Source organism: Aquarana catesbeiana, linkage group LG01 (genome assembly GCF_042186555.1).
Source record: "Aquarana catesbeiana isolate 2022-GZ linkage group LG01, ASM4218655v1, whole genome shotgun sequence".
In the NCBI taxonomy this organism is placed as follows: Eukaryota; Metazoa; Chordata; class Amphibia; order Anura; family Ranidae; genus Aquarana; species Aquarana catesbeiana.
The window spans coordinates 903,291,717-903,316,578 of record NC_133324.1 but is presented as its reverse complement, the minus strand read 5'-3'; the positions used below and the strand labels follow the sequence as shown (position 1 = coordinate 903,316,578).

At 41.0% G+C, this 24,862-nt stretch overlaps 1 protein-coding gene across 1 annotated transcript; it reads left to right on the top strand.

Annotated features, from left to right (window-relative positions):
- The first annotated feature begins 281 nt into the window (after positions 1–281).
- LOC141119466 (fatty acid-binding protein, liver-like) lies at positions 282–24,539 on the top strand. The gene is made up of 4 exons (XM_073610991.1): positions 282–437; positions 7,824–7,993; positions 22,381–22,470; positions 24,421–24,539. Exons 1-4 carry the CDS (start codon positions 371–373, stop codon positions 24,472–24,474), a joined length of 381 nt encoding a protein of 126 aa, XP_073467092.1. The 5' UTR covers positions 282–370; the 3' UTR covers positions 24,475–24,539.
- Positions 24,540–24,862: the final 323 nt, after the last annotated feature.

The following is a 24,862-nucleotide window of genomic DNA, read 5'->3' as shown; positions in this document are numbered from 1 at the left end:
GCAGCAGAAGGTGCCTTTCATTTTTTTTAAAGTGCTAGACTATTTATTTTTTTGGAAAATGTTTTAAATTGGAATTCTGCTTTAAAATGCACCCAAACTGTTATTACTTCCATTTATAGATATTTCTGAGACAAGCTCATCTATGTTTTTATGTTTGCTACCAAACATGGTTTATCACGAGAAGTACAAACATAAAGCTTAGCATGACCATGCAAGGCAGATAATGTTAATGTTTGAATGGCGTGGTAGAGACGGTGATGTAATCTCACTAATGGTTACAGATTAGAGCAGCTGCCTATAAAAGAAAGAGAATGAAGGTGTAAAACATTCTCTCTGTAACCCTCTGGTGGAGATCAGTCCCCCTTCTGCAATGGCTTTCTCAGGAACCTATGAGCTGCAGTCAAAGGACAATTATGAGGCTTTCATGAAAGCAATTGGTAAGAACAATTGGGTTCTTTAACTTCTATTAATATTATTATTATCATTATTATTGCATTATAATTAAAGTGAACCTGTGCTCAAGGTAAAAAAATAAAATTTTAGGTTTGGCGGGTAAATGAGGATACAGATGGTTTTTCAAATAGGCATTTATTGTTACAAGGTTATTTATGTCTATGCTTTTCAGTTTAGAACATGCTGCATGTTTGTGCATTTACCCACATAAGAGGAACCTTACCCCCTTCGGGATTCATTTTATTTTATCGCCTTCTTTTGTCTGCTGGGTTGAGCTCAAAAAGCATACTCACCTGCCCAGCGAATACAGCATTGACCTGCTGCCATCTGCCGATCCCTTGTCGTACACTGGGTCCCACAACGCCGTCTTCCTTTCGGGAGCCATCTGTCTCTTCTGGGTTCTTGCAGCTGGCCACTGATGACTTACCGCTAAGTCCGTCCTCCTCCAGTCACTTTATAAGCTTATGCCTTCTGACGTTATATGACGTGGATTTGCCAGAAGGCTGCTGGAGTGGGGTACACGTCATTCTCACCTAGGTACAGAAAGATTATTTTTTGCAAAACAATGTTGCCAAAAGAAAGTTGTTAATGCGGAAGTGGTTAATTCCCATAGTTTTGAAACTGGATGTTTAACAAGTTCATATAGGTTTAATGGTAAGGTTCCGCAAACGTATGATCGTCTAGTGCAGTGGTCTCCAAACTGCGGCCTGGGGGCCGGATGCGGCCCTTGGGGCACTGTTTCATTCACTGACATCAATAAAGGGGCACAATTCCTCCCAATGACACCAACAGTGGGGCCCAAAGACACCAATAATGGAGCACAATTCCTCCCAATGACACAAACTATGAGGCACAGTTCTTCCCAATGTCACTAACAGTGGGGCCCAATGACACCAATAATGGAGCGCAATTCCTCCCAATGACATAAACCATGGGGCACAATTCTTCCCTATGACACAAACAATGGGGGCATTATTCCTCCCACTGGCACCAAAGATGGGGCATTGTCAACTTCCACTGATGCTGGGACATTTTCAACTCATGCTAGCCACAGTCCGGCCCCCCTAAAGTATAAAGGACAGTAAACTGGCCCTTTGTTTAGAAAATTTGGAGTTCCTTACCTTCTGTCTCTTCATCTGGTGTTCAGACGGCCATACACCATTTAGAATTTAGTTCAAACATTTTCATTATAAGAACTTTTGTTTGATTTTATAATAGCTAGTGGATCAAATCAACATTTGTTTTTTGATCACAATAATGAGAAAATTGGAAGGAGCAGGATGGAAAATTTTTCTCAAGTGTACAAATTTCTAACAGTGTATGTGGTTTTCGTTTGGGGAAAAAGTCCATTCATTTAAAAACTGAATGTCAAAAGCAAACAAAATGTAAAAATGACATTCGTTAAGTTATTGAATATACTGAGAGTTTTTTTTTTATGAATATTCAAATAAATGTGCTTTTGAAAATCTATTAGTGCTTGGGCAGCTTCAGACTATACAGGACAAGAGAAATCACCTGTATCAGGGCATGGACAGGGATTCTAAGCCTTCCCCACTCCATCCAAAATTAAAAAGCTAAATGTGATCTTCAAATTTAAGCCTAACTCCAGCTTTCTTTGCACTTTCAATAGTTTAAATAGTTAGAGGTGGGTGAACGATGTCACGATCTCCACCTCAGCCAATCAGAGGAAACCTTGTATTCACTGACAAAAATTCAAGGCTTCCTTTGAATGGCTGAAAAGCTCTCAGCCCAACTTGATTTTGTTCTGGCAGCAGACAGGAAGTCCTGTCCCACCGCCGAAACACAGCACCACAAACTGTATAAACCATATATAGTGCTTACAGCCGCCACAGCAATTATTTATTTATTTATTTATTTATTTATTTATTTCAGGTACTTATATAGCGCCGTCAATTTACGCAGCGCTTTACATATATATATTATACATTCACATCAGTCCCTATACCCTCAAGGAGCTTACAATCTAAGGTCCCTAACTCATTCATACCTATGCTAGAGCCAATTTAGACAGGATCCAATTAACCTACTAAAGGAAATAGTTTGTTTGGGCCAGCTTTTCCAAACTAGCTATTTAAAGTGAAAGGAAAGATGGAGCTAGACTTTAACTTAGTATAATTATGCAATCAATAAAAATAACTAAATTACCCTAAATGTATCCCAGACACACCCAAAATATAAAAAAAAAAAAAAAACAAAAAAAAAACACCCTCTAAATAAAGAAAAGATTAGTAGTTATATTTCATATGTTGCACTTTTAACCACTTCCTGTCAAAGGCAGTCATATGACGTCCTGGACTTTGAGTGGAGATATCTGAATGATGCCTGCAGCTACAGGCATCATTCAGATATCTTGTTTTTCAGCCGTCGATTCCCCTCCTGCCGCACTCTGGTGCTCCTACTGGGTCGCCCGTGCGATCAGCGAGCCGGAGAAGGATTCAGCCGATGGTGGAAGCTTACCATAGAGAATACCATGGGCCAAATGGTCCTCGGCAGTCTTTAGTACCTTCAGAGGCCTGGGTGCAATGTTATGATGTCACGTCCGGCCCGGCAGATGTAAACACTGTTGTGTGCTCGGCTGGAAAGGCCGAGATCGTTTTGTTTTCGTTTGTGGAGACCCTACATTTCTCCATAAAGAGGATCTGTCATGCCCTATTCCTATTACAAGGGATGTTTACATTCCTTGTAATAGGAATAAAAGTGATAAAAAAAAATACATTAAGGGAAAGTGTAAAAGTAAAAAAACATTAAGTAAAATAAACAATTAAAAAAAACTTTAATGCACCCTATCATCACGTGCTCGCACGCAGAAGCAATTGCATACATACGTTGCGCCCACATTTGTAAACGGCAATCAAACCACACATGTGAGGCATCGCCGCAAACACTATAGCAAGAGCAATAATTTAAGTGCTAGACCTCCTCTGTAACTCTAAACTGGTAACCTGTAAAAAATTTTAAAGCGTCGCCTATGGAGATTTTTAAGTACCGAAGTTTGGCGCCATTTCACGAGTGTTCGCAATTTTAAAACATGACATGTTAGGCATCTATTTACTCGGCGTAACATCATCCTTCACATTATACAAAAAAATTAGGCTAACACTAGTGTTTTTTTTTTTTTTAATTCATGAAACAGTTTTCGCTTGAAAAATTACTGCGCAAATACCACGTGACATAAAAAGTTGCCATTTTATTCCCTGGGGTCTCTGCTTAAAAAATATATATAATATTTGGGGGTTCTGAGGAATTTTCGAGCAAAAAAATTATGATTTTCACATGTAGGAGAGGAGTGCCAGAATAGGCCCAGTATTGAAGTGGTTAAACCAAGAGCTATGTATTTTTTTTTTTTTTTTTAGCTAATAGAGATGTACTGAAATTTTGGTGGCCAAAACATATCGAAGCGAAAATGGTGTTATCGGCATTTTGCCGATAAGAGACAAAGGTGTCGATAATGGTGTGGAAAACGCACGCAATTTTTCCACGATTTTACAGTGCTTATGGTTTGTTTAACACAGATGCGTTATTGATGCGTTCTTGTTGTGTTTTTAATGCATTTCAACCGGGAGGTGCGTTTTTTTTTTAACTGACCAAAAATGCAGCAAGCAAGATTTTTAACACCATAATGGAAGTGCAACAGACCAGTATGAAGACATACATAGAATTTAAAGGGATACATTTTTCTTGACCTTTTCTTGTGCTAAAGATGCCAATACTGGCCAACAGTCAATTCATATTATTAATTAATAAGTCGAATATAATACAATTATATGTGAAAAAAATATATACATGTTTTAAAAACTGTCATTTTCGGTTTTGGATTTCGGTTTCAGCACCAAAATTTCCATTCGGTGCACCTCTACTTGCTAATCAGTAGGGATGAGCCGAACACCCCCCGGTTTGGTTCGCACCAGAACTTGCGAACAAAAAAGGCTTATATGCAAGTTATTGCTATTAAAAAGTGTTTGGGGACCCGGGTCCTGCCCCAGGGGACATGTATCAATGCAAAAAAAAGTTTTAAAAACGTCCGTTTTTTCAGGAGCAGTGATTTTAAGAATGCTTAAAGTGAAACAATAAAAATGAAATGATCCTTTAAATATAGTGCCTGGGGGTCCCCTTGGTCTGCCTGTAAAGTAGCACATTTTTCCCATGTTTAGAAAAGTACTGCAGAAAAATGACATTTCTAAAGGAAAAAATGTCATTTAAAATTGCTCACTGCTGTAATATATTGCCAGATCCCGGCAATATACATACATTTTTTTTTTTAAAAACAGCGTGGGGTCCCCCTCCAGTCCATACAACCCCCCCCCCCCAGTCCATACCAGTCCCTTTGGGTCTTACGTTCGACTCGAACTGGAAGCTCATCCCTACTGATCAGTATAGTAATACAAAGTATCAGCACATCATACTGTGCAAGCTACAGTACATCTCCCACAAGACACTTCATACAGAACATCTTGTCACTATGCGGTTATAAAAATCTAATGGTACACAGGCAACATTATGTTTAGGGACTTCAGTGAAGAAATATCATTTAGTGTGTTACTGGTGGTTTGTTACCAGAAAGTAGATTATATTTTTTTTATGTAAGGCTTACCTACAGCTTTCTTGTCCCAACCTATTAGACTATCCTGCTTGGGGAACTTTACTGTTAAGTTCTTTCTAATAGATGGGCAGGATTGCATGCTTTGTAGCCTCTGAAAACATATGCAATGTCCCCTTGGATTAATGAGTCTGTCAAAAGCTAGTGGACAAGAATGGCTTCATTTTCGGAAAAGCACGGCAGACATCCATCAAACTGAACAAGACCTGGATCACTTGCGACTTTCTGCTGTCTTCTGCTTTCAGCATCCCTGATGTCAGAGCAGATACACTACCTCTAATTAATCACTAGTTATCTGCTGGAACTCCATTGTCCATGGGCACCCATAGCCATTGCTATCTTGCCATCCTGCCACAATGTGCCATAACAAACAAAAATTTCCATCTTTCGTTATCTGCTTCAATCTTTGTCCCAGTCTGGGCAGGTGTTCAAATGAAAAAAGGTTGCAGAGTATTGATGGACCAAAAGGAAGCCTTAGCTAGTCAACACACCTAAAATAACCCACTAAAGCACCATATTTCTTATGCCCTGTACACACGACCAGTTTTGCCGTCGGAATAAACTCTGAAGGTTTTTCCGATTAAGTTCCGACGGAATTCCGCTCAAGCTGTCTTGCATACACATGGTCACAACAAATTCCGAACGTCCAGTAGCTTCCATCTCGTACTTGCTTCAGAGCATGCATCGTTTTTGGTGCGTCAGAACAACATACAGACAAGCGTTTTTTCCGATAGTAATTTGTTCCGTTGGAAAAATATAGAACATGTTCTCTATCTAAGTCCGTCTGAATTTTCGACAGAAAAAGTCCAATGGGGCATACACACGGTCGGAATATACGATGAAAAGCTCCCATCGGACTCTTTCTGTCGTAAATTCTGCTCGTGTGTACGTGGCATTAGAGGAAGAATTTCACTGGTGGCCTAGGCTTTGGACATAGATTTAACAAATTGCTAACACAGTTATTTAATTTTGTAGTCTTTCATGATCTCCAGTGTAAATTGTCTAGCCTAGACCCTTGCTTTCCCGTACATTATATCCTATTGCTATTCAATGTGCTAGCTACAAAGAAGTTCTCTGGTTGTTTAGGTACAGTATATTAACTCACCATCCGATATCCCCAATTTTGATCTAAAGCAGGTTCTCACTTTAAAATAGTTTTATTACTGTAAACAGACGACAATGTACATAGATAGAAGTCATTCTCCCAGAAAATAAATCTTCTCTTCCCTTATTTTGTGTAACCAACAGTCCCTTTGACTGCTAAATGCAAAGAAGCTTGTTGAAGTCAGACTGTTGTCCAGATCCATGCCATAGTGTAGGCAGATGTAGTCTGTACTTTCCACTGCAGGTGGTGCTCGACCGATGCGGCAATGCAGATGGGAGAGGAAGTTGAGGAACTTGGTTTCTCTATGACTTCCTGCAATCACAGGGAGACAGCTGTCCAACTAGATGCTGGCACCCCATGTGACTACAGCAGCCATCTTGGGTCAGGTAGAGTCTATTTAAGCAGTCCCGGGTTTAGCAAGCTTTATGCAATTAGCTAGTGTAGGGACAGGTTCCCCATCTGGCAGGGACAGTGTTTAGAGGCATAGAAAGGTTCCAGAGGAGCGGGAATAGTGCAGGGACTACTTCAACCTCTCTTTAGGAAGCCTCTACTTTGTGTAGACTGGCCAGGCCACATTCCGCTCCTCATTGCAGACACTGTAGGCATCTTCAAGTCTTCAGATAGCTGTCACAGTTTGTAAGTGACTCTGGACAGGTGTGCCTACCCATTGGGCCTGAATAAGTTGTGTTGTACCTTTGTACAATATACTTTATTGCCTAACTTGGACTCTGTGTGTTTACTGCCCACCACACCACACTGCACCTTGCTCACAACCTGACCACTAGTTACGCTAGCCTTTCTCAACCAGGTTTCTGTGGAACTCTTAGGTTACTCCAAAGCTTGCTGAGGGTTCCTCGAGCAATTGGCAATTTCTGCCTTTCAGATGAGTAACCACTGACCTAAATTATATTGTTAGCCAGTATATTTCATACTGTCAAACTGCAGCGTGGGTGCAGTGCAATGTACCTGCCATTTTTGTATGGGTTAAATGCAGTTTAGTCTAGACTTCTATTAGTGTATGAATGCTTGAACTAAATTCTTCTATTATTTTATGTGTGTTTTCTGAAAGCATACCAGAAGCCCTGCTTGCTGCATTTTTGGTGCTCTTTCAGAAAAAGTGGCAAAACCACAGAACACAATAGAAGTCTATGGGAAACTGTGGGTAGCCCGCATGAAAACTGTAGGTACGCTGTGCTTCACCAACACTGTGGTCAAACCATAGCATGGCTGTGTGAATGCAGACTTAGAGGGGTTTCTTTCTACTGACTACCAATGTAGGAAGTATTCTTCCTTATGGCCATGTTGCTGGTGTACTGTGAGCTGTAGTAATTATTATCAGGGGTTTCCTGAGACAGGCAAGTTATTTCAAGGGTTTCTCAGTGTTAAAATAGTTAAGAAAAAGTTGTACTAAATAACTATTCTACCTGTATGTCATAGCGAGCCAAGAGAGCTGTCTATGTGCCTGCTGCACTCTTCATCTGGATGACCAGTGTCCACAATCTTCTTAGTATCAGCACAGTGAGTTGCTATGTCTTGGCACCCCAAGCAAACTTGAACTATGTGTGTGGATGCTTAGATGTTTGACCAAAGCCAGTTTGAATACACACATTTGGAAAGCACAAAACAAAAGTATTTTACTGATTGCAGGGGTTCCTGATGATGTCATCCAGCAAACAAAAGATCTGAAGACTATCACAGAAATTGTCCAGACTGGGAATCATTTTGTGATTACAATGACCACAGGGCCCAGTGTTCTACGCAATGAGTTCACAATCGGTAAGGAGGTTGAGATGGATTCACTGACTGGGAAAGTTAAGGTAAGAACACCAACAGGAGGAGTTGTAAAAGGATGAAATGATAATGTTAATGTTGTAGTTTTATCTAAAACTGAGCATTAATATGTAGCACCCTCCTAGTTAGGCGCTAGACTGTCGAGTAAATTTAGTTCTTTTTGTGCTCCTGTGTAATCAGTGGAGCTGTTGCTGATTGCTCTGGGCTGATCAGGGTCCCACAGGCTGCACACTAGACTGCTTCTCTTTGCTTTCTCTTTGAAATAAGACCATGTGGCAGCAAATAAATAAAGTCTAAGAGTAAAAAAAATGTTAAATGTGTAAACATAAACCATATATGCTTTTAATAAACGTGCAAATATATGTATATGAACACTTTAGAAAAAGTCCACAATGCGATAACAAGTAAAATGATTAAAGTCCACGGGTGGCAGCTGGAATATGCTGTAAATTCTGATAAATGGATAGCCTCCTTAGGACATCAGTGGAAAACTGATTGTGAAAAGTGGATGATAGAAGCAAAACCACCACCAACATATGGAAGGCTTACCAGAGCTAGTGGACTCAACCAGGCATACGCCTACTAAGTCATCAGGGCTTGTGGTGCAACCACACCAATATAACGAACCTCCACGTCTGCAACTAATGGCATCAACGGATGATGGTCACACTGTCATTCAAATGGCTCCTGACAAAAAAGGAAAACTCAGAGGGGGGTAGACCAATTCTTTCCCGTGTGCTCACAAGATGCGGCCAGAAATTAAACAAAAGTTCCACATAATGTAAATCCACATAACAATGGATATTTATTAAAAAGAGAGGAGCACTCGCATTTTGAGTAGATAAAAAGCGCTTGTAAAACAGACTATAAGTTCACGCAATGACATCAGCTAGGCTCGTCCCGATGCGTTTCGTCTAAGGAGACATCATCTGGGGTCAACATGCCGTGGTCATTGCGTTTAAATAGATGTTGTACCCCAATAACAGAATACAAACCTGTATTTAATTGACATTTGAAATGTAATCACTTCCTGGTTTTCAAAAATGGCGTCTGCACGTGCAACTCAAACCTCGCTATGGGAAGCGAGTCGGCGCATGCGCGGACGCGGTCTTCTGGTGAACGTCCTATAGAAATCAAGTGTGCGTATCAAGCCTCACTTTTAGATGGCCAGTCTCCACCAGAAGTGACGCTGGCAGTGCTTAATGGACAGCTGACACTCATTCACGAGTGTCCGGCCGTCCACCACCACGTCATCACGCCCGGAGATCTAGACCTCTGCGGGTCAAACCTCACTCTGGAAAGGCGGGGAGGGCCTGCATTTGTCATATCATTGGCTAGACGCTGCCCATATTTACTACGGTAGTGACGTCACAAGCTTTTAAAACACGAACAAGAAAAATGCATATAGAATTAAGAATAGATATAAAAATAAAAAGGGTAAAAAAATATATAAAAAATATAGGGTCACAATGACACAGATGTCCCCTAAAAAAAACAATTGCACCTACACAGAGCTGATGCTGAAACTGGGGCACTAACATAAACTCATATAAATATATAAATAGCAAATACATGGAATATGTGGTTAATATACAAAATTACCAAATGGATGTACAGTGACATGGTTTATACAAGAGCACCATTAAATGAACCGTTTGAGTATAGAAAATAAAAAAAATTCCTTTTAAAATAATACCAATCAAAACCCCGGATTCCTAAATAACGTTAAATGTGTTGCATTAAGCCCTATTATTAAAGGCATTAATGTACCACTCCACATTCATTCCGAATGGGGAGTGGGTCTGCAACTCATAGATCCAGAAGATTTCAAGGCGTGAAACGCCCTTGGTCATAGCACCTCCCCTCCAAAGGGGAATGTATTTATCTATGACCAGGAACTCTGTACCTCTAGGATCTCTATTATGAAATTGTTGATAATGTTTGGGTACGGTATGTTTTGTATTACCCTTTTTAATTTTGGCTATGTGTTCACTTACCCTCGCTGTAAATGTCCTAATGGTACAGCCCACATATAGTTTGCCAAAGGGTAAGTTAGCAAATATACAACATTTTTAGTAGCACAAGAGCAAAAATCCTTAATTGGGTACAATCGATTGGTAATAGTTGACCTAAGTTCAATGCAGTTTTCTCTCTGCCACATGTGTTGTACTGACACACACCACATTTGAATGTGGTGTGTGTCAGAACAACACACGTGGCAGAGGGAAAACCATTGAATTTAGATCAACTATTACCAATCGATCGTACCCAATTAAGGATTTTTGCACTTGTGCTACTAAAAATGTTGTATATTTGCTAACTTGCCCTTTGGCAAATAATATGTGGGCTGTACCATTAGGACATTTACAGTGAACTTTAAAGGCACAAGGGTAGACAGTCTAAAAATGATTAGATTGGTTTATTTAATACAAAATTGATTGAAAACAGTTATTACATACAAATGCGTATAAAAATTCATGAACTTTGTATTGTAAACCCCACATATAGACTCTGACACCACTTGTGCAATGAAAAATTACAATAATACATCCAAAAAAGCGTAAATTAAAATTCCCGTAGCAATATCCAGATAAGGATGTAAGTAAAAAGGCCTGTGGGTCAGGATGTGGATCCGGGCACAAATATTCTTTCATTCACTCAACATGTTGCACGTAGAGGTACGCTTCTTCAGGAGCATAAAAAAGTTCTAATGAATATATATATAAAGAGGAAGAGCAAGTAAATATACAGTTTATTGAATAAATAAAATCAACAGAAGAATACACAGAAAAATACAAAAGGTACTCTAGCTAGGTCAGTTGGGTGCAAACATCCCCCCCCAGAATTAAATTAGCCACCTGGAGGCAAGAAGCAAAGCCAACCAGCTGGGACGCATAACTGTAGAATGATATAGTGGTTGCAGTAAATTTATTTTTTATTTATTTATTTATTTCAGGTACTTATATAGCGCCGTCAATATACGCAGCGCTTTTACATATACATTATACATTCACATCAGTCCCTACACCCTCAAGGAGCTTACAATCTAAGGTCCCTAACTCACATTCATACATACTAGGGCCAATTTAGACAGGATCCAATTAACCTACCAGCATGTCTTTGGAGTGTGGGAGGAAACCGGAGTACCCGGAGGAAATCCATCCAGGCACAGGGAGAACATGCAAACTCCAGGCAGGTAGTGTCGTGGTCGGGATTCGAACCACGACTTCTTACTGCTAGGCGAGAGTGCTACCCACTACACCACTGTGCCGCAAATGAAAGTTTATTAATATAAAGGATTTTAAATTTGATTGAACAAGTCTAGCAAACGCTTAAATATATATAACAAAGTGAGCAACCATAGTACGCCATGATATAGATTGAATCTAGATCACAAGGAGGAAGTCAGTGATGTTCACATAGAGTGAATATAGGTAGCATCAAACATATTATGAGACAAATAGAAACCAATGAGTCCCCAAAACAACTAATAATGCTCACTAGTGTTATTGGTAAGTATAAGCTAAACAGACTGTATGATAACAAGGGATCTACATTTAAAAAAGATATTGTTGTAATGCTAACGTAGAAACAGGAGTAAAGAGGGAAGGCCACACAGCTTACCATGTGGTAATCAGACGCAGAGGGAATGAGGTGGTATATTGCTGGTAGGCAAGATTATCTGGGTATGTCAGGAGACAGATAAGTGTCAGCACAGCACTAAAAAAGCACAGATACTGGTGATAAACCAGTGTGCATATGATAGCAAAGTCTGTTTGGGTATTGTAGAGAAACATACTGAAGGCTCAGAGAGGCTAACACCTATGATAAAGATAGAAAAACATAATGTGAAGCAAGTAACTTACTCAAAAAAGAGAAAAGCCATGAAGCCAAAAAAGTAAATGGGAGAGTATATAGGGTTATTACCTCAGAAAGTAATTTAGAGCCAGGCTGTGTGAAAACAATTCATCTCCTGATAACCGGTCAGAGTCTGCTGATAGTATCAGGCAAGCTGTGTGTATAAATACACGTCCCCACCGGAAGTGCATCACTCCCGGGCGGAAATGACGCACGACGGCTACCGCGCATGTGCTGGATGATGCCGCTGACGCGGCAGCAACCGGCCAGTACACTGGCAGCAGAGGTGGGGACCAGGGGGAACTGATGGACACCCCGTGCCCCCGTCAATCGCCGCACATCCGGTCCAGAGGAGGAGACAGGATGTGCCACGCTATGCGGTCAAGCTGACTGACCAAATGCCTCAGTGCCAACAAATAGAACAAAATCGGGGATGAAACATGCCGCCAAGGACCACAGCAGAGCAGAGGACAAAGTGATAATCGTATTGGCATAATACATGAAATACAACAATAAGGCAATAAAGTAACTAAAGTAAATTATCTAATATGTTGATACCCACAAAAATAGTTGTTAAAGAGTTTTTTTAGTTTTAGAATATTACATAAAATAAATATTTTTTTTTTTTGTTTATTTTGTTTTTTATAATTGTTAATCCTAAATGAGGGTTTGGCTAGGAAAGTTTTAAGTTTTTTGTTTAGAAAATGGGCGGAGGTATTAGGTAAGGGATCAATACTTTTAGATGATATTATATCAGAGAAGCAAATCTGGACATTACCTCTTCCCAAATGGCATTGTGTGAGTCAGTCCAGATACGTAGAGAAACTACCCAAGTCGCAACTGAATTGCACATCTTAGCTAGAGTGGAGCAATCTTGGTGGAATCTACTAAAAAGCGCAATACAGGTCAGGTGGATAGCGGAATAAAGAAAAGGCATGGCAACAAGTTATAGAGGAACTACAGGAAAGGTTTGTAGGACTGGGTTTCATTTAACCCCGGCGCTCGGGTAGCGTTAAGTCACTCTATCCAAAGGGTTTCCCTTTGCGGGATAAGCTTGTCCCATTCACCCCCTCTAGGGCTTTTTGGGACGACGGCGAGAACAACAAATGAGACAGAGGAGGTGTCAAAACGATGGTACAAATCAAGATGTCGGCTGATGGGAGTGAGCATTTTCCCATTGCCCGAATAATATTGATTCTCTGTCTCAGTTGTCTGGCCGTCTTCCCTACATAAAAGGCCCCACATTTGCACATCATGAGGTATACCAGGCCCTGTGTGCAACAGGTAGCGGAAAATTTGGGATAGTAAGTCTCACCATTGGAGAGTAGGATTTTCTGACCAGGTATTACCCATGGGCAGAATGCACAGGTGCCACAACGTGATGTCCCCAAATGTAGCTTGGATATACATCCATTGTGTGCTGTGTAGTGACTAGTCACAAGTCTATCCCGAAGGGAGTTGGCGCGTCTGAATACAACTTCCGGACGTTTGCCAATGTATTTTCTAACTATCGGGTCTTCCTGTAAAAGATGCCAATGAGTATCCATTATCGTTCTGATGTCTTCCTGTAAAAGAGTGATTAGTTTAACTGTAGATTTTTTGGGAGGAATCTTGGTTTTCTATAGCATGTCACTGCGTTGATGACGCACGGCTTTGTTGTAGGCTCGACGTAGCAGTGATCGACTATATCCTTTTGCCAGTAGGCGTGATTGTAGTAATTCGGCTTGTTGCTAAAAATCTGATAAACGTGTACAATTGCGACGGAGCCTAATATACTGAGCGTACGGTAGGCTCCGACTGAGTGCTGGGGGGGTGTGTGCTAGCTGCGTGCAACAGTGTGTTGCCAGCTGTTGTTTTACGAAAGAGGTGTGTTGTCAATGTGTTATCCTTGTCCTTGAAGATGACAAGGTCAAGGAAGTTGGTTTTTTATGTGTCACAGCTATAAGTAAATTTTAATTGAACTGGTTGGTGTTCAATGATTGAATGAAATCATCAAGGGATTTGTGAGTATCTGACCATATAATGAAGATGTCATCAATGTAATGTCTCCAACATAGGATTTGGTCGATGAATTTCATAAGAAATTCACAAGAAAATAGATATCTCTCCCACCCCCCCAGATACAGGTTGGCATAGACAGGGGCACAATAGGTGCCCATGGCCACCCCCTGTATCTAGAGGTAGTGGGAGTCCATAAAGTTAAACCAGTTATGGGTCAAAATAAACCATAACAGCTTCAAAATGAATTCATTGTAGTTCCAGTGATGGTGGTCCTCCTCATAGAGGAAGCCTGCTAGCATTTTCAGTAAGACAACCGAAATTCCCGAAATTATCGGTCTCCCAGGGGGCGACAAGGGGTTCTTATGCACTTTGGGGAATGCATAGAACGTCACCACCCTGGGGGACCGAACATTCAGGTAGTCATAAATGTCTTTATCAATAAGGCCTTTTGAGTAGGCGTCATTGATAATGTTGAGATTTTGAAAGAGGAGGTACAAAGTATGGAAATACGCCGGTACCAATGGGTAGGGTTAGATAAGATGTTATGGCACATGGTTTCATTAAGGTTCCTACTCATTAAGACTATGTTGCCACCCTTGACAACCATGTCAGGATGGTTTTGCAATTTTAAGATGGTTTGTTGTTGTGTCGAAGTTAGATTGCTCTTTTTGAGAGCAATATGCATTCGTTTGATGTCACTGACAACATTTTGTAAAAAGACCCAGGCTTGGGGATTAATAGACAGGTCAGGAAAATGTTTTGATTTGGGCTTGAACTTGTTGACGGGGGTGAGTATGTAACAAGTGTAATAGTATCAGTGATGTTGGTATCATCATTCTCATCTAGCAAGAGCATCAAATCACAGGGGCTTGAAAGTCCTCCATTTTAAAATGCTTAATGCTTTCTGAGAAGTTGCGTTCTTCTTTAGCTCTCAAATGTTCCCTGTCAAACATAAATTTGTGTATAAGGTTTCTAGTGAACATGTAAACATCTTTAATCGTTTCATATCTGTCTATTTGTTGTGAAGGACAAAAGCTCAGACCAAATTAAGTACATTCAGTTCTTGTTCAGTGAAGTGATAGGGAGTGAGGTTAATGATATCTAGTTCTACATTTGGGGTAGCTGAATCCCGAGTGATGGAAAATTTAGGATTCAAGTCAGGGTGCTTTGTTTTTTGAAAGTTTGGAGTTGTACTATAGGGGGTAAATTGGGTGTATTCTGTTTATTGGGAAAACCTGGTTGTGATATTGTATCCATGGAAGCATGAGTAGCTTGTGTGTTACTGAAAGCTCCTCGCACTGCATGAGATGTAGAGGGTATGCTGTGAGTTTGACTTTGTGAATTAAGTATTTGTAGTGCTTTTTGGGCATTAGGTCCCATATATTTGGCCTGTGAATTACTCCCACCACCTTTATCAGAGTTAGTACCATGATGTAGTGAGTTGTCAAATGACCTAGTGTCATGGTTGTCAGGTCTTTTTTTGGAATAGGGTGTATAGTGCCTTCCACCATGTTGTCTCTTACGTGCACCAGCGTCGTATTCTTTCCTCTTCCTGTCGATGGCTGTGAAGGAAAAACAGATAAAGATGAATCAGAATCAAATTCAGTGTCCACATCAGTAGTGCCCATTTCATTACCCAAACGTTGGTTCCTATAATTCGTTTTTCTAGGTCCACGTCCCTGATAGGGGGTCTGCCAACGATAGGTGAACCCCCCCGGTAAATGCTGTCCTATCTTTAATTAATTTGTTTTGTTTTTTTAGAACAATATCATTATTGATTCTGGTAATGTAATCCTTGACCTCCTGCCATTTTTTGGTGAGGTGCGCATGGCTTTTAAGTACTTCACTAGTGGATTGAAGGGAGATAATTTCTTGATCAAGATTCGTCAGTTCAGTTTGGTAATGAGCAATGAGGAGCTTAATGAGTTCTGTACTGCATTGGGTTAGATTTTTTTCCCAGGATGTCTCCAGTTCAGGGCCCACATTCTGGAAAGATGGAAATAGTTGGATCCTTAAGCCAATGGGGCTAATCTTCTCACAAGCGTATTGCTGGAGGAAGTCCATATGCCAATGCAAGTTGGATTTTTTCTTCAGCAATCTTTTCATTTTATTGATGTATTGGTTCAGCCCTATCTCCTGCCCTGTGTTAGTTTGACAGTGGGTCTGAATCTCATTAATGTAACCTAGCCAAGTAGTCCCTACAAAATCCATGATAAAAGATACTCTAAACTATTAAAGATCAGGGTATTTAAGTTTAATTGGTGTTGTTTAGTTTAAAATTATATAAAATGTCACCAAAAGAGGGGAAAAAAGAGAAGGGTGCTTCCACCCCGACAATTTATTGAAAAAAATTTCCAAGATTTATTGTGTACTATTCACAGGGTGACACTGTGGGTACACAGGTAGCAGTGTGCCAACATCCCAATAATGGGCATATGAAAACTAGAAACTAAAAGAGTGGACTTCAAAGGCACACAGGTAGACCGTCTAAAAATTATTAGATTGGTTTATTGAATACAAAAGTGATTGAAAACAGTTATTACAGTACATATAAATGCATATAAAAATTCATGAACTTGGTATTGTATACCACACACATAGACTCTGACACCACTTAGTGCAATGAAAAATTACAATAATACATCCAAAAAAGCGGCCATGCGTCAACAATGCAGTGCCCTGCTATATAAAACCAAGATTCCTCCCAAAAAAAAACTAATCAGTTAAACTAATCACTAAGTTTTCATCACACCATGAGGACATCAGGACAATAATGGATACTCATTGGCATCTTTTACAGGAAGACCCAATAGTTAGAAAATACATTGGCGAACGTCCGGAAATTGTATTCAGACGCGCCAACTCCCTTCGAGATAGACTTGTGACTAGTCACTACACAGCACACAATGAATCTATATCCAAGCTACCTTTGGGGACATCACGTTGTGGCACCTGTGCATTCTGCCCATGGGTACTACCTAGGCATAAAATCCTACTCCCCAATGGTGAGACTTACTATCCCAAATTTTCCGCTACCTGTTGCACACAGGGCCTGGTATACCTCATGATGTCCAGACAACTGAGACAGAGAATTAACGATCATTTATATTATTCGGGCAATGGGAAAATGCTCACTCCCATCAGCTGACATCTCGATTTTTACCATCGAGATGGTACCTGACACCTCCTCTGTCTCATTTATTGTTCTGGCCATCGTCCCAAAAAGCTCTAGAGGGGGAGAATGGGACAAGCTTATCCTGCAAAGGGAAACCCTTTGGATAGAGCGATTTAACGCTACTCAAGCGCCGGGGTTAAATGAAACCCAGTCCTACAAACATTTCCTGCAGTTCCTCTATAACTTGTTACCATGCCTTTTCTTTATTCCGCTATCCAACTGACCTGTATTGAGCTTCTTAGTCGATTCCACCAAGATTGCTCCACTCTAGCTAAGATGTGCAATTCAGTTGCGACTTGGGTAGTTTCTCTACGTATCTGGACTGACTCACACAATGCCATTTGGGAGGAGCTAATGGCCAGATTTGCTTCTCTGGTATATCATCTAAAAGTATTGATCCCTTACCTAATACCTCCGCCCATTTTCTAAACAAAACACTTAAAAGTTTCCTAGCCAAACCCTAATTTAGGATTAACAATTATAAAAAACAAAATAAACAAAAAAAAAAGTATTTATATTATGTAATATTCTAAAATTAAATCAACAACTCTTTAACAACTATTTTTGTGGGTATCAACATATTAGATAATTTACTTTAGTTACTTTATTGCCTTGTATTTCATGTATTATGTCAATATAATTATCACTTTGTCCTCTGCTCTGCTGTGGTCCTTGGCGGCATGTTTCCTCCCAGATTTTGGTCTATTTGTTGGCACTGAGGTATTTGGTCAGTCAGCTCGACCGCATAGCGCTGCACATCCTGTCTCCTCCTCTGGACCGGATGTGCGGCAATTGGTGGGGGTGTACTTCGGTTCCCCCTGGTCCCCGCCTCTGCTGCCAGTGTATTGTCCGGCTGCCACCGCATCAGCGAAGTCATCCGGCGCATGCGCGGTAGCCGTCGATCGGGCTGGCGTGCGTCATTTCCGCCCGGGAGTGATGCACTTCCGGTGGGGACGTGTTTTTATACACACAGCTTGCCTGATACTATCAGCAGATGCTGACCGGCTATCAGGAGATGAATTGTTTTCACACAGCCTGGCTCTAAATTACTTTCTGAGGTAATAACCCTATATACTCTCCCATATACTTTTTTGGCTTCATGGATTTTCTCTTTTTTGAGTAAGTTACTTGCTTCACATTATGTTTTTCTATCTTTATCATAGGTGTTAGCCTCTCTGAGCCTTCAGTCTGTTTCTCTACAATACCCAAACAGACTTTGCTATCATATGCACACTGGTTTATCACCAGTATTTGTGTTTTTTTAGTGCTGTGCTGACACTTATCTGTCTCCTGACATACCCAGATAATCTTGCCTACCAGCAATATACCACCTCATTCCCTCTGCGTCTGATTACCACATGGTAAGCTGTGTGGCCTTCCCTCTTTACTCCTGTTTCTACGTTAGCATTACAACAATCTCTTTTTTAAATGTAGATCCCTTGTTATCATACAGTCTGTTTAGCTTATGCTTACCAATAACACTGGTGAGCATTATTAGTTGTTTTGGGGACTCATTGGTTTCTATTTGTCTCTTAATATGTTTGATGCTACCTATATTCACTCTATGTGAACACCACTGATTTCCTCCTTGTGATCTAGATTCAATCTATATCATGGCGTACTATGGTTGCCCATTTTGTTATATATATTTAAGCGTTTGCTAGACTTGTTCAATCAAATTTAAAATTTTTTATATTAATAAACTTTCATTTAATGCAACCACTATATCATTCTACAATTATGCGTCCCAGCTGGTTGGCTTTGCTTCTTGCCTCCAGGTAGCCAATTTAATTCTGGGGGGGATGTTTGTGGCCAACCGACTGTATTTTTCTGTGTATTCTTCTGTTGATTTTATTTATTCAATAAACTGTATATTTACTTGCTGTTCCTCTTTATATACATTCATATTCAGAACTTTTTTATGCTCCTGAAGAAGCGTACCGCTACGCGCAACATGTCGAGTGAATGAAAGAATATTTGTGCCCGGATCCACATCCTGACCCACAGGCCTTTTTACTTACATCCTTATCTGGATATTGCTACGGGAATTTTAATTTCCGCTTTTTTGGATGTATTATTGTAATTTTTCATTGCACTGGTGGTGTCAGAGTGCCAAGTGGTGTCAGAGTCTATGTTTGGGGTATACAATACCAAGTTCATGAAGTTTTATACGCATTTATATGTAATAACTGTTTTCAATCAATTTTGTATTCAATAAACGAATCTAGTCATTTTTAAATGGTCTACCCGTGTGCCTTTAAAGTCCACTCTATTAGTTTCTAGTTTTCATATGCCCATTATTGGGACATTGGCACACTGCTACCTGTGTACCCACAGTGTCATCCTGTGAATAGTACACAATGAATCTTGGAAATTTTTTTCAATACATAGTGAACACATAGCCGAAATTACAATGAGTACAGACCTAACAGCAGGACGAATACTGTTTGTTACCCCCTGCTGCACTGAGACTGAGGGTGGCCCAGTTCACCATTGCTTTGGAGCCTCAGTGCTGTCCATTCCCAAGAGCTGTTGTTAATGGACCTTTCAAGAAGAAGTAGCTGCAAAAAGAAGGCATCCTCCTATTACTGTTCAACATTTCAGAGTATCCCACAGCTCCTTATGTCCTATCCAATTTACACTACAGAAAAAGACATCCCCTAGACTCCCTACTGATCCAGAATGTGGATGCTACTGTGTGCCTGGCTGCTCTTACACTGTTGGAAAGGGCGACCTGGGACAAGAGAGCAAAACCAGCCAGAGGGTTTGCGCTACAAATATAATATCAAGAATGAATCCACGGTGTACTGGAACCTTCTCACAATATTGTTTCTGTTTTCGGAAAAGAAGCACACGCATGGGGAGAACATATGGACTCCATGCCTATAGTGTTCTTGTGGGACTCAAAAACCCATGACTTTAAAACCAGACAACGTGGAATAAAATTGTAACAGGTATTTGGTAAATCTAGGGAGGGCTCATGCCTACAGGCATTAAAATAAGAAAAAGAATTGCCTGTCACCAGCTTAAAAATTGCAGCTAAAACTACAGAGCAATCAAGTATTTTTGAAGCTTATGTGCAATATTTTTCCTTTTCCATAAACCACTTTTAGCCAGTTGCATTGTGCCTTTGAACTTGTTAGCAAATTTGACTATTCCTGCAATGTCACAGCTCTCTTCTTTTGGGAATGTTCCATTATTGTGTGTGCTGGCCCAGCTACTCTACCCCTCCTCTCATTTTCCTACATAATGTAGCAGCCAGGTGAGGAGTGAATGGGGAATAATTTAGAGCAGGGACGTGCAGTCAGGGGAGGCAGAAAAAAAAAAAAAATTTGCGCTTCGAGGGTCGTTTAGGCCAATATGTATTCTTCTACATATTTTTGGTAAAAAAAAAATCACAATAAGTGTATATGGATTGGTTTCCGCAAAAGTTATAGCATCTACAAAATAGGGGATAGATTGATGGCATTTTATTTTATTTTTTCTTTTACTAGTAATAACGGCGTTTGGTGTTTTTGGCGGGACTGCAACATTGCGGCGGACAGATCGGACACTTGTGATACTTTTTTTGGGACCAGTGACATTTATAGAGCGATCAGAGCTAAAAATAGCCACTGATTACTGCATAAATGTCACTGGCAGGGAAGGGGTTAACACTAGGGGGCAATCAAGGGGTTAAGTGTTCCCTGGGAGGTGTTTCTAACTGTGGGAGGGGGGAATGACTGGAGGAGGAGAGAGATCGCTGTTCCTGATCACTAGGAACAGCAGATCTCTCTATACTCCCCTGACAGAATGGGGATCTCTCTGTTTACATTGACAGATCCCCGTTCTGGCTCTCTGAGGTGCGATTGCGGGTGGCCAGTGGACATCGGGGCTGCCGGCCATGTGCATCGGCTCCGGCGTCGCACTGTGGGTGTGCCCCCTATAGCTTCTTAAAATGGCTGACGTACAATGACGGCAATTTGTGCAGCCATGCCAACCTGCCGCAGTACAACTGCGGTGGCTGGTCGGCAAGTAGTTGAAAAAAAAAAAGCTTGGTTAAACCCACAAATTCTTTTTTACCACTACTTTTCCTTTATACTGGTTTTTGAAATTTACAAATTCAGCAATTTAGAAAATCGGAGGAAATGTTTAGCACTGGTAAACACTTTTTGAAAGATAAAAATTGCATTTTTTATAACTATATAGATCAGACCAAAATGAGGGACAAATGAGGAGGAAGGAGGGACAGAGGGACTTTGTTTTGAATGAGGGACAGTCCCTCAAAACCAGGGACAGTTGGGAGCTATGTGGCTGTACAGCCACCTATTCTTTTCTATGGCATTGAAAAGTTGGCTTGACATGTCTGGAAGAAACCCAATTTTATACAGTATGTATAACCACTTTGGAAAATTTTATCCTCTTCATGACCAGGCCATGTTTTGCTATTCGGCACCGTGCTATTATAACTGGTGACACTTTTTGAAAAATAAAAAGTGCATTTTATATACAACTATATAGATCAGACCAAAATGAGGGACAAATGAAGAGGAAAGAGAGAAAGAGGGACATTGTTCCAAATCAGGGACAGTCCCTTGAAATCAGGGATACTTGGGAGCTATGTACATACTTCCTTGAATCTTGGTGTGCTTTGTGTACCTCCTGTAATAAAGATAGGTCACTGCTGCTCTCTCTCCCCTTGTGCAGAGTGACTGGTCTTGCCTCCGCCCCCAACTTGTATTGAAGTAAAGGCAAAACAGCTCACATCAATCCCAGTGGGAGGAGGCCCAACTGGGAACACTCACAGATGCCAACAGCGTGCAGTGGAGCAGGTTTCAGCCATCTGTCTGGAGGGGGGATACAGTCTTGCCGCTCTGAACACAAACAGGAAGGTGTCCATAGAGATTGCAGAGCCCTAAGCTTTCCCTACTCATCAGGAACCTTTCCTAATACTGTCCCTGACAGATGGGTGACCTGTCCCTTTACTACTCACATGCGAATGCGCGCCAAACCCAGGGACCAGGGCCTTAAATAGACTCTGCCATACCTAGGATGGACGCCATAGTCACATGGGCAGCCAGCATCCAATCAGATCACTGCCCCGGTGACTCAGGAAACCATAGAGGACCATAGAGGAACCACGTTCCTCTTGACTTTCTCTCTCTCTCTGCACTGCTGTTGCAGTTGAGCGCCCCCTGCAGTGGAGACAACAGACTGCACCTGCCTACAAGCACCTGCACACATTTTCTTGTGCACGGAAAGCTTTATACCCCTGTGTTCTTTTTTATTTTCTATGAAATACAGTTTTATTCATTCGGTTGCTTTAAAAAATAAATTTATTGAAAATGAAAAAAGAAAAATCATCTAACATGTACTATTGTTATTTTTTGTTTTTCCCAGACTGTCGTTAATATAGTGGACGGCAAGATGGTTGCGCAGCTTAATGAGGTCCAATCTGTCAGTGAAGTCTCCGGAGATCTTCTCATCAGTGTAAGTATAATGCCCTTCTTCTACCTAAACGCCAAATACACATTTAATGATCACATGTATAAAACAATTGGGCCTTATGTATTGAAGTACCTGTAACGCCTAAGCACTATTTTGCAACTTTAACATATGTTAGTATAACCGTACATATCATCACAACTACACATACAGTATCTCACAAAAGTGAGTACACCCCTCACATTTTTGTAAATATTTTATTCTATCTTTTCATGTGACAATACTGAAGAAATGACACTTTGCTACAATGTAAAGTAGTGAGTGTACAGCTTGTATAACAGTGTAAATTTGCTGTCCCTTTAAAAGAACTCAACACACAGCCATTAATGTCTAAACCGCTGGTAACAAAAGTGAGTACACCCCTAAGTGAAAATGTCCAAATGGGGCCCAATTAGCCATTTTCCGTCCCCGGTGTCATGTGACTCGTTAGTGTTACAAGGTCTCAGGTGAGAATGGGGAGCAGGTGTGTCAAATTTGGTGTTATTGTTCTCACTCTTTCATACTGGTCAATGGAAGTTCAACATGGTAACTCATGGAAAAGAACTCTCTGAGGATCTAAAAAAAAGAATTGTTGCTCTACGCAAAGATGGCCTAGGCTATAATAAGATTGCCAAGATCCTGAAACTGAGCTGCAGCACGGTGGCCAAGATCATACAGTGGCTTAACAGCACAGGTTCCACTCAGAACAGGCCTCGCCATGGTCAACCAAAGAAGTTGAGTGCACGTGCTCAGCGTCATATCCAGAGGTTGCCTTTGGGAAATAGACGTATGAGTGCTGCCAGCATTGCTGCAGAGGTTGAAGGGGTGGGGGGTCAGCCTGTCAGTGCTCAGACCATACGCCATCCACTGCATCAAGTTGGTCTGCATGGCTGTCATCCCAGGAAGAAGCCTCTTCTAAAGATGATGCACAAGAAATCCTGCAAACAGTTTGCTGAATACAAGCAGACTAAAGTGATGGATTACTGGAACCATGTCCTGTGGTCTGATGAGACCAAGATAAACATATTAGGTTCAGATGGTGTCAAGCGTGTGTGGTGACAACCAGGTGAGGAGTACAAAGACAAGTGTGTCTTGCCTACAGTCAAGCATGGTGGTGGAAGTCTCATGGTCTGGGGCTGCATGAGTGCTGCCGGCACTGGGGAGCTACAGTTCATTGAGGGAACCATGAATGCCAACATGTACTGTGACATACTGAAGCAGAGCATGATCCCCTTCCTCCGGAGACTGGGCCGCAGGGTAGTATTCCAACATGATAACGACCCCAAACACACCTCCAAGATGACCACTGCCTTGCTAAAGAGGCGGGGGGGGTAAAGGTGATGGACTGGCCAAGCATGTCTCCAGACCTAAACCCTATTGAGCATCTGTGGGGTATCCACAAATGGAGGGTGGAGAAGCGCAAGGTCTCTAACATCCACCAGCTCCGTGATGTCATCATGAAGGAGTGGAAGAGGACTCCAATGACAACCTGTGAAGCTCTGGAGAACTCCATGCCCAAGAGGGTTAAGACAGTGCTGGAAAATAATGGTGGCCACACAAAACATTGACACTTTGGGCCCAGTTTGGAGGGGTGTACTCACTTTTGTTGCCAGCAGTTTAGACACTAATGGCTGTGTGTTGAGTTATTTTGAGGGGACAGCAAATTTACACTGTTATACAAGCTGTACACTCATTACTTTACATTGTAGCAAAGTGTCATTTCTTCAGTGTTGTCACATGAAAAGATATAATAAAATATTTACAAAAATGTGAGGGGTGTACTTACTTTTGTGAGATACTGTAGGATGCATTAAGGTGAAAAAACACGAGGGTTTACAACCCCTTTAAGTAGATCCCAGGGGAGAACATTTTTGCTAGGCCTTATGACAGAATAATACTTTGTAAAACCATAGTTGTTAACAAATAATTTAAGTGTATATGTTTTTTCTCTTTCAGATTTTGACCTACAAAGGAATTGCCTACAAGACAGTTGGCAAGAGACTTCCCTAGAAGAGCAAGCTGATATTTGTTCTACAGTTAACCAAATAAAATAAAAATTATGATGAAAAAATAAACTGTTGTCTTCCCTATCATTAAATGTTTAAACGCATGACTGCTGCAGGGCCACTCAAGCTAATAAGAATTTTTGTTTTTGGGTGGAGGTGGTAGCACTCCACACCTGCTGAGTCTTCACTGCTGTCTAGGACTTCAGTGTGGACAACTTTGTCCAACCCCAGCGCTGCCTAAAAAAGGCTTAGTTTAGCTTTTCAGCTACTGTCAGCTACCAGCCAGGTTAACTTTCCAATGCTGTATCATTGAGGATCAAATGGCTTCAATGCTTTCCAGGAAAATGCTTTGGCAGATTAACCACCTAAAGTGGAGTTCCACCCAGAATTTC